The 10,723-nt window shown below is 40.1% G+C and overlaps 1 protein-coding gene across 1 annotated transcript in view; it reads right to left on the reverse strand.

The window, feature by feature from the left end:
• slc25a10b (solute carrier family 25 member 10b) overlaps positions 1 to 10,513 on the reverse strand; it is a 25,891-nt gene extending 15,378 nt beyond the window's left edge. Inside the window, exons 1-2 of the mRNA XM_059327878.1 lie at positions 9,981 to 10,513; positions 107 to 226 (exon numbers count right to left, since the gene is read on the reverse strand). Of these exons, the coding sequence (XP_059183861.1) occupies positions 107 to 226; positions 9,981 to 10,070 (210 nt within the window). The 5' untranslated portion in view covers positions 10,071 to 10,513. The remainder of the gene's footprint in view (positions 1 to 106; positions 227 to 9,980) is intronic.
• Between the last annotated feature and the right edge of the window lie 210 nt (positions 10,514 to 10,723).

Consider the following 10,723-nt stretch of genomic DNA (forward strand, 5'->3'; position numbering starts at 1 on the left):
TATAATAACCTTGGTTCCCACCCTCAGTGAACATATCGGTTAAATCAAACAAATCAAACTCAGATAAAGACCAGACGTTGTCTAAGAGGAGGCGTGGCTCACTGACCTGTCTGCAGAGCGAGGCCGACAGGCCGTTATACAGAGCCAGCACGCCGTCGCTCTTCACCACGTGGACGGCCATCCCCAGCATCCTCTTCTTCACCTCCTGCTGCGTCTGCAGGTGAACCTGGAGAGAACAGAGACATGATTCATCCTCAGTTACCAGAAGAAAACATCTGATGAATCTGTTCTGTTGGGGCAGAAACGTTTTCTTTTCCTTTATCTTGTCAGGGAACTAAAACAAGAGTTCACAGATTGGACCAACTAAATGTGTCGAACTAAAGTTAGTAGTGTACTTCCATAAAGTTTGCAGATCTGTGAGATTATTTTATTGTGACAAAACAACCCAATGAAGAATATCTAGTTTGAAATTAGGGCTGGGTGATATACGATATATATCCCGATATTTTTATGGCAAAGTGAGAGCAAATGTTAAGTCAAAGCCAAATATGACATGTCACAAGTAGTTTTATTGAAACGTTTTAATAAGATGAATAACATAAATACTGAATAACAACATGAGAACCTTTTTATTAAATCAAAGCTCCATAAAGTGCACCTCTAAATAAAAAATATCTTAAATAAAAATAGCCTATGAAATAAAGTAGGCCAATCTTTTTCCTAAATAAATATATTTATATGAGAAAAGAATAACGGACATTACAAAATAACTAAATATGACAAACCCTAGTAAGGGCAGCATTTATATATAAAGAAAGATAAGAAATGAACTATATCAATTTATGTGATATGGTCTAATTCCATATCACAATAAAAAATATATCAATATATCTTTTATATCAATATATCGCCCAGCCCTAGTTTGAAAAGGGTGAAATATCCTGACTTTAGTCTTTACTGCACTGCAAAAAAACAAGAAAAAAAACAGTAAATCTGAGGGAAATGATCTGCTGCATGGACAGATAATTTACCTTGACAAGATTTATTAAATTAAGATTATTAAATCTAGAAATAAGCATGTTGAACACTTAAAATAAGGAATTAACTCCAGCAGTGATGAACTGAACCGAGCAGAGTGACCTGACGATTATTTGGTTCTTACCAAGATAAAAAAAACTTGATTTAGACATGTTATATAATTTATCTTGTTTCAAGAGTTATTTCTTATTTTAAGTGTTCAACAAGCTTATTTCTAGCTTTAATAATCTTAATTTAATAAATCTTGCCAAGGTAAATTATCTGTCCATGCAGCAAGATCATTTCCCTCAGATTTACTGTTTGATCTGGTTTTAGACCTTTAGATTTACTGTTTGATCTGGTTTTAGACCTTTAGATTTACTGTTTGATCTGGTTTTAGACCTTTAGATTTACTGTTTGATCTGGTTTTAGACCTTTAGATTTACTGTTTGATCTGGTTTTAGACCTTTAGATTTACTGTTTGATCTGGTTTTAGACCTTTAGATTTACTGTTTGATCTGGTTTTAGACCTTTAGATTTACTGTTTGATCTGGTTTAGACCTTTAGATTTACTGTTTGATCTGGTTTCAGACCTTTATATTTACTGTTTGATCTGGTTTTAGACCTTTAGATTTACTGTTTGATCTGGTTTTAGACCTTTAGATTTACTGTTTGATCTGGTTTTAGACCTTTAGATTTACTGTTTGATCTGGTTTTAGACCTTCAGATTTACTGTTTTAGACATCCTTCTGCAGTGTATGGGTCACACTGGATCCTACATTTCCCATAATGCAACTCAATACCATCTTATGGAGACCCTTGCTGCTGTCTGGTTAACACACGTGTTCAAACACAGGTCACAGAGGACATCTTGGCAGACGTCCTCTGTGATGGATCCACAGAGGACGTCTGCCAAACGCTTTCACATGCTGAGTCATCGTGAGCACAATGAGGAACGAACAGGAAGAGTAATGTGTAACACAGTTATGACCCCACAAGTCCTCTAAACGTCTTAACCACAGTGTGTGTGCGTGTGTGTGTGCATGTGTGTGTGTGTGTGTAGCAGCTCTACAGGGACCTTTGTCCTCTAATCTCTAATCTCTGATTGAGTTTGAAGGCCAGAGTTTAACTTCTCATCTCTGCTATATTAAAGCGACTACAACCAGTTTTAACTGGTTTAGTTTTAGTTTTAACTGGTTGTGAAACGGCCTCAATTAAACTGCGGGGCCTCCGTATGACCTACTTCTTTTTTTTTTATAATTAAAGTATTTATTTAATTCATGTCTGACCTACATGAACAAACAGGAGCCTCAGTGAGAAGATGAGCTGTTCTATAGAGTTATCCCTAATGAAGTCACCAGTCTAATGATTTACAGACTGGTCATCCTCCCAGTGAGACATAAACAGGCTAAAAGGAAGCAGGAGGAGTTTCTCTTTATTTGTTATTTATATTTTGTGGTTATGGGTGATACTATGGGTGGGATCAGCAAAGAGAAAAACACAAAAATGACCAAAAAAGAAAAGAAAAGCTAAAGGTCGGTGATAGAACACGAGACAACCTCAGTCGATCATTAAACTATTTATTTATTTGATTTATTAAAAAAATAATTTGATGGCTAAAACAAACTTTACTTTGTTCCACTATCGTCCTGTTTCAGTTATTAATCTTACATAATAATAAATAGATGCATCACCTCATCTGAGTGACAACCAAGAGCAAAGAAAACTGATCAGGTGAGCCAAATGATCAAAACTGATCAGGACTAGAGCTAGACCGATATATCGGACGATATTTGTGTTTTTTTAATTGTATTGAAATCGTCCGACCGGCCAGGTTTTAAATTGTAAAAAGAAAATACTTGCACAATAACTTCAGGGAGATTAATATTGACATATTAAGTGCAAATCTGCTCCAAGTTTCTGTTCAGGCTCTGATAAAGAGTTGTGCAAACATGTTAAACATCAGCAGGCTACTTGAGCACACGCTGCTGTGAAATATTACACCAGATGAGCTGATAAGTGTCTGCTGTAAGAATTTCCTTTCTGTGAGGTCAGAAACAACAACAGAGCTAACGCTAATGCTATCCAACAACAGAGCTAACGCTAACCCTATCTAACAACAGAGCTAACGCTAACCCTATCTAACAACAGAGCTAACGCTAACCCTATCTAACAACAGAGCTAACGCTAACCCTATCTAACAACAGAGCTAACTCTAACCCTATCTAACAACAGAGCTAACTCTAACCCTATCTAACAACAGAGCTAACGCTAACCCTATCTAACAACAGAGCTAACGCTAACCCTATCTAACAACAGAGCTAACCCTATCTAACAACAGAGCTAACGCTAACCCTATCTAACAACAGAGCTAACGCTAACCCTATCTAACAACAGAGCTAACGCTAACCCTATCTAACAACAGAGCTAACTCTAACCCTATCTAACAACAGAGCTAACGCTAACCCTATCTAACAACAGAGCTAACCCTATCTAACAACAGAGCTAACGCTAACCCTATCTAACAACAGAGCTAACGCTAACCCTATCTAACAACAGAGCTAACCCTATCTAACAACAGAGCTAACGCTAACCCTATCTAACAACAGAGCTAACCCTATCTAACAACAGAGCTAACGCTAACCCTATCTAACAACAGAGCTAACGCTAACCCTATCTAACAACAGAGCTAACGCTAACCCTATCTAACAACAGAGCTAACGCTAACCCTATCTAACAACAGAGCTAACCCTAACCCTATCTAACAACAGAGCTAACGCTAACCCTATCTAACAACAGAGCTAACGCTAACCCTATCTAACAACAGAGCTAACGCTAACCCTATCTAACAACAGAGCTAACGCTAACCCTATCTAACAACAGAGCTAACGCTAACCCTATCTAACAACAGAGCTAACGCTAACCCTATCTAACAACAGAGCTAACGCTAACCCTATCTAACAACAGAGCTAACGCTAACCCTATCTAACAACAGAGCTAACGCTAACCCTATCTAACAACAGAGCTAATGCTAACCCTATCTAACAACAGAGCTAACGCTAACCCTATCTAACAACAGAGCTAACTCTAACCCTATCTAACAACAGAGCTAACCCTAACGCTATCTAACAACAGAGCTAACGCTAACCCTATCTAACAACAGAGCTAACTCTAACCCTATCTAACAACAGAGCTAACTCTAACCCTATCTAACAACAGAGCTAACGCTAACCCTATCTAACAACAGAGCTAACTCTAACCCTATCTAACAACAGAGCTAACGCTAACCCTATCTAACAACAGAGCTAACGCTAACCCTATCTAACAACAGAGCTAACTCTAACCCTATCTAACAACAGAGCTAACTCTAACCCTATCTAACAACAGAGCTAACGCTAACCCTATCTAACAACAGAGCTAACGCTAACCCTATCTAACAACAGAGCTAACCCTATCTAACAACAGAGCTAACTCTAACCCTATCTAACAACAGAGCTAACCCTATCTAACAACAGAGCTAACGCTAACCCTATCTAACAACAGAGCTAACCCTATCTAACAACAGAGCTAACGCTAACCCTATCTAACAACAGAGCTAACTCTAACCCTATCTAACAACAGAGCTAACGCTAACCCTATCTAACAACAGAGCTAACTCTAACCCTATCTAACAACAGAGCTAATGCTAACCCTATCTAACAACAGAGCTAATGCTAACCCTATCTAACAACAGAGCTAACGCTAACCCTATCTAACAACAGAGCTAACTCTAACCCTATCTAACAACAGAGCTAACGCTAACCCTATCTAACAACAGAGCTAACGCTAACCCTATCTAACAACAGAGCTAACGCTAACCCTATCTAACAACAGAGCTAATGCTAACCCTATCTCACAACAGAGCTAATGCTAACCCTATCTAACAACAGAGCTAACTCTAACCCTATCTAACAACAGAGCTAATGCTAACCCTATCTAACAACAGAGCTAACGCTAACCCTATCTAACAACAGAGCTAACGCTAACCCTATCTAACAACAGAGCTAACGCTAACCCTATCTAACAACAGAGCTAACGCTAACCCTATCTAACAACAGAGCTAATGCTAACCCTATCTGATGCTGTGATGGATGTCTGCTTTCACACAATAGAGAAAATCAAGAAAACGTGACTCGGCAACTTTTGTCTTGTGATCTGTCTGGTTAAGCCCCGCCTCCTGGAATCCACATTCACAAAGTCTCTCCTCGAAACACCTCCGTCTTTCTAAATTTAGATCCTCTGCTGTGTGTTCAGCATTATGAGCCAGTCACTTTTAATCTTTGTAAGCTTTTGTGACCAAGTCACCGTCTGCCTCTGTGTGCTGAGAGAGCAGAGCTAACTGTGGGCTGCTGTGTGTTTGCATTCTGAGAGTAAATACGTTTTACAAAGTAAATCACTGAGGAAGGATCTGTGGGTGGATCATCAGGAGCAGCTCAGCTTAGAAAGAGTTTGCTCATAGCTGTAATATGGTTATTCATCTTCTCTGCCTGGCTAACCAGACAAATGCTTATTTGCTCTGAAGGTGTCTGGTTCTGATCCACTCTGGACGGATTCTCAGCAGCCTGAGACGTGCCCAACAATCACAACTTTGATCTAATATGGGTTTAAGATGAAGATGTTTAAGATAAAGATGTTTAAGATAAAGATGTTTCAGATAAAGATGTTTCAGATAAAGATGTTTCAGATAAAGACAGTAAAGAGGAGGCTCATTTAAACACAGAAAGCTGCAGGAGGTGGAACTTTCTGCTGCAGCCTCCGTCCTGTTAGGATTGAATCAACTGGACGGGATAGATTTTCACTAAAAAAATATATATATATAAAAAAAAAAAAGCTTCAAGCTTTACTTGAGAAGACTGGCAGGGTTTGGCAAAAGTAACAACAGAACCAATTATGTTCCAAACACAAATCAAATATTGGACTGGTGGATATCTGCTGTAAATAAATCATTCTAACCTGTTGAACCCAATGAGGACTCTGAATGGGTTTTTGGTTAGATGTCTGAAATAAGGTCTGTGGTTAACAAGAGCTTTTGCCTTTTTGAGTTTTAAATCATGTGACATCTTTAACGTTACCCTCACTAGAGAATGTTGTAGTTTTTAACGTGTCCTGTAAAGACGCAGAGCTAACAAGTGGCTAAAGGAGTTTACAGTAGTTGGACCCAGACCAGAACTCTTCCACTAGTCCTCCTAGACTCTAGTCGGGTTCCTCAGCAAACTCTTGTAGATTGTAAATTATGTTAATAAACAATTTATCAGGCTACAGACTCTCTGGTTAGCTTGTCGGAGACATAACGGTAGTGACACAGAGGTCATGCGACGTGTAGTTAGCTATAGCATAACGTTAGCTTTTTACATTACATTACATGATACTTTCTTCGGCTTCAAACATCATCAAAGTATTTTATGTGAAGATTATCCTGCTAAACAAAATGCATCAGCAGAAACGTGTGTTTGCCGCAGAGCTAATTTTATGCAATGATCCAAAATCAAATATATATATAAATATATATATATATATATCAATAGAGCCCATGGTGATGCTACTTCCTGGTTGGCCTACAAAAATATGCCGACTCTACAGCTGAAGGGTTCCCACAATCACACACATAATAAGTCAACTCCAGCATGTATGAATGAGGATTTCTCAGTTACTTCTCACAGTATTCCTTCACATAGTTTGAGCCAAAGAGAGCATGTGTTTCATCACTTTCATGGAGCAGACGGAGCCGGAGCACCTCCTCCAGCCGGAGCACCTCCTCCAGCCGGAGCACCTCCTCCAGCAGGAGCACCTCCTCCAGCCGGAGCACCTCCTCCAGCAGGAGCACCTCCTCCGGCCGGAGCACCTCCTTATGGAGGCATGCGTCCTGATAGTGGAGCTCATGTGGTGCCAGCTACGTCCATCACATGACTCACATGACTTCTGTCCAGCAGGCTGATGGTGCAGATCACTCCTCAGTATTTAGACACATTCTTTAGTTCTGCAGCCCGACGGGAACAAAGACTTTGAGTTCAAGTACGTCTGACTCAGCGAGACGCGGTGGAAGTGAAAGTGCATGCTGGGAAGTTACTAATTGTAACTGATGTGACACGTTGAGCGACAGGGTTTATCACAGTGATGAGCTCACTGAGGGGAGGAGGGCACAAGAAACCTGTTCACTCTCAAGAGCCACAATCTACATCAGAACCTGAACAGAGACAAACATGTCAGATTCAGAGAGACCTGCACTATGAGGACATCATGATCTCTGATTGCCAATAAACCTCCATAAATACATTTAGAAATTAAAGAAAAAAGATGCTCCTTCATATCCAGAACTTGCCTGAGAATCTTTACATTTTTAGACTTTCTTCCGTCTCAAAGCGACCCAGTGATAGTCGTCTATACAGACATGGACTCACTGCAGAGAGGAACTGTTATGGTTCATTCAGCCGACTTTAAAGGTGCCAATTTGCCAAAATGTAAAAAAAAAAAATAGATAAATAAATTTTAATAATACAGGCTAAAATGTGTGCAAGGCAAGAGGGCCAAAACCTTCCATGCTAATTAATGTCATTTCAAATCTTAATAACTATCCATATCTATATATGGTCTATATGAAATCTACTGTTATTATATGAAATCTACTCATTCTGCACAAAACCAGAGGGCTACGTTGCTTTTCACCACGGTGAAAACATATCCCGATATATCATTTTATGAGAATGTAATTTGTCATAGACTGGAATAAAGTATCAAGTTTTGTGGTTTTGTAGGTTAAAACAGTCTCACACTCCCTCTTAAGTCTTGCGGGAACAGGTTTTTTTAGTTGGTAAACTCAAATATTTATACTTCCTGGAAAAAACAAAGCACACACAAAAACACTGAATATGAGAATAAACTTTCCCCAGTTTGAGGGAAATCAATAATCTTAACAGCCATGAAACTGACTTTTGTTAATTGTCCTGTAAATAACCTTTTTAATGTTTTTTGAAGTTATATGTGAACACTAACACTCAATAACTACAACAGCTATAAAAATCACACTGAAACTGCACATGTAGACAAAATGATGTGTAGAAAGTTGGAAATACTTTATAACTCCTGATGTAACTAAATCACCAGTTAATCCCTCAGTTTATACTACATAATATATACTAATTTAACATGGCAGCAGCAGCAACAGGCAGGTTAAAACAGAAATGAAGCAGTTCAGACGACATGTTGACTCCCAGCTGGTAATGAGCGGCTCCGTCTCATAATTACACAGAGCAGCAGGCAGGTTTATCAGGATCATTAATGCAACAAACAGAGAAGTTCAAGTCAGGAGAGGAAGGATCGGGGCAGAAAGTCCTCAGGTTTACTGCTCTGAGCAGCACAACCACGCAAAGATTAACAAGAATCAACTTGCAAGACACAAACACTAACTAACCCACAGCGGCTGCAGGCGGCTTATGAAAGGAAAACACATTGTAGTTGATGCTTTCTGCTATGATAATGTTTGAAAAGTTGTGTAACTCATGCAAGAGAAACTGTTAATCTTTAGCATTCCTGATACTTCATACATCATGAAGTCATGCCTTGTCATGCATTAAGTAGGGCACTGACAACTGTTATAGGAAAAAGTAAAACATGCACCCCAAAATACATAATTTTTACATTTTTTTGCATTAGTGAAATTTTAATATTGCTGATCTTTGAAGAACATGACAACAACTATACTAGCGGTATTCCTTAGCCAGGAATTAAGGTTGGACCCTAAAATTCAAATGTCAAGAATCAGATCAAAGACAAATACTTTTGTTGGGTTACCATAATACAGCTTTCCTTATATATATATATATATATATATATATATATATATATATATATATATATATTATGTCACAGTGTAATTATTAAGCTTGTGTGTCACTGCAGAGTTTATATTCGCAATATAAATGATTAAAAGTTGCAACCATATTTTCTGTCTTAGCAATCAAAACTGATGCCTGTTTCCCAAAGTGATTCCACCATTAGTGGAATGTAACTAAGTACATTTACTGCTGTACTTTACTTCAGTACAGTTCTGAGGTACTTGTACTTTACTTCAGTACAGTTCTGAGGTACTTGTACTTTACTTCAGTACAGTTCTGAGGTACTTGTACTTTACTTCAGTACAGTTCTGAGGTACTTGTACTTTACTTCAGTATTTCCGCTGCATGTAACTTTATACTTCTACTCCACTGCATTTAGTGGAGAGCTTCGGTTACTTTTCAGATCAAGATTTAACATGAAAAACATGATCAATTTAAAGTGATGAGACTTTAAAAAAAAATCAAACTCATAACAGTGTATTAAGTAGTTAAAATGAGAAAATTAAAAAGCTGCTTACATAAATGCATCAATACAAATAATCTAATAAAATCTGAGTGGGGACATTCTGTATAACTATTACTGTTACTTTCATAACTTTAAGTACATTCTGATGTTGATACTTTAGTACTTTTACTTCTGCAGGTATTGAAGCAGGACTTGTACTAGTGGGGTGATTCTGCAGTGAGGCCCTGGTCTGAGGGATCTGGATTAGCAACCAGTTAGTGTTGATCCGTGTTAAGTCATGCATTCATGTAGATTCATTCATTATTTCCCTGCATCATTACTGTCAGTGGGCTGACACGTTTCCTCTTCTCCCAACCTGTGCCCTATATTCAAACACATCCTGCCTGACATGACTGTAATAACTGTGATAACTGTGATAACTGTAATAACTGTAATAACTGTGGTGCCATAGCAGACATGTGATATCTCAGAGCTGATGTCCTCTCTAAGGCTCCCAGCAGGACCTCTAACAGTAACATGGTGGTCTCAGGTATTAATCTAGCCTGTGTTGTAGTCCTGGACTCCTGGAAACAGCTGTTCCTGCTCTCAGGCCTGCTGTCTCCCGGGGACCGGTCCCTGCAGCTCACCTTCACCAGGTCCAGAGGATGCGTGCAGCAGGCGGCTCCGCAGGACGCCAGCCCGCCGAAATACCACCGGGACATCCGCCTCTCGGTCATGGCTCCGTGGTCCGGTTGGCCGCTGCCAGATGCTGCTCCAGCGGGGTTAGGGGTAGGCTCCGGGCCGCTGGTCCACACGCTGCTGCTGGCTCTGGTCTCTGGTCTCTGCTCGGTGCTTGTGGCCCTCCTAACCCTGCAGGCTGAGCTTCAGATCCGCACTAAACTAAACTGCCGCACCGCCGCGTTAACCTTCAAACATCCCGATAAGAGATGCAGCACGAACCGGACTTTGGGCTGCAGCAGCATCGCGCGCACTCACGCCACATGACGTGCATGTCATTAAAAAAACTGTCTGTCTGTGTGTGTGTGTGTGTGTGTGTGTGTGTGTGTGTGCCACGCTGTGCAGCAGGAAGCAGCTGTAACAGCGGGGAACAGCCATAGACGGTCTATGGGAACAGCGCAGCCAATTGCCGACGTGAACGGAGGAGCGGCCTCCCCGCCCCGGACTCCCAGAACCAAAGGTCGACCAGGAGAAAGCTGAAGACCCGAACAGCAAAAACTCACCCACTAGCCCACTTCCACCTCCACACACTGTCACGCTGTGTTAAAGTGACACGCAGCCTTTCTGGAGCTGCAGCGAGCTGGTAAATGGACTCTGTCTCTTTAAGAGCGATAGTAGTGTAGCTGGCATTCTCAAGCAGCTGGAAACTCCA

Source organism: Centropristis striata, chromosome 1 (assembly GCF_030273125.1).
Source record: "Centropristis striata isolate RG_2023a ecotype Rhode Island chromosome 1, C.striata_1.0, whole genome shotgun sequence".
Classification (NCBI taxonomy): Eukaryota; Metazoa; Chordata; class Actinopteri; order Perciformes; family Serranidae; genus Centropristis; species Centropristis striata.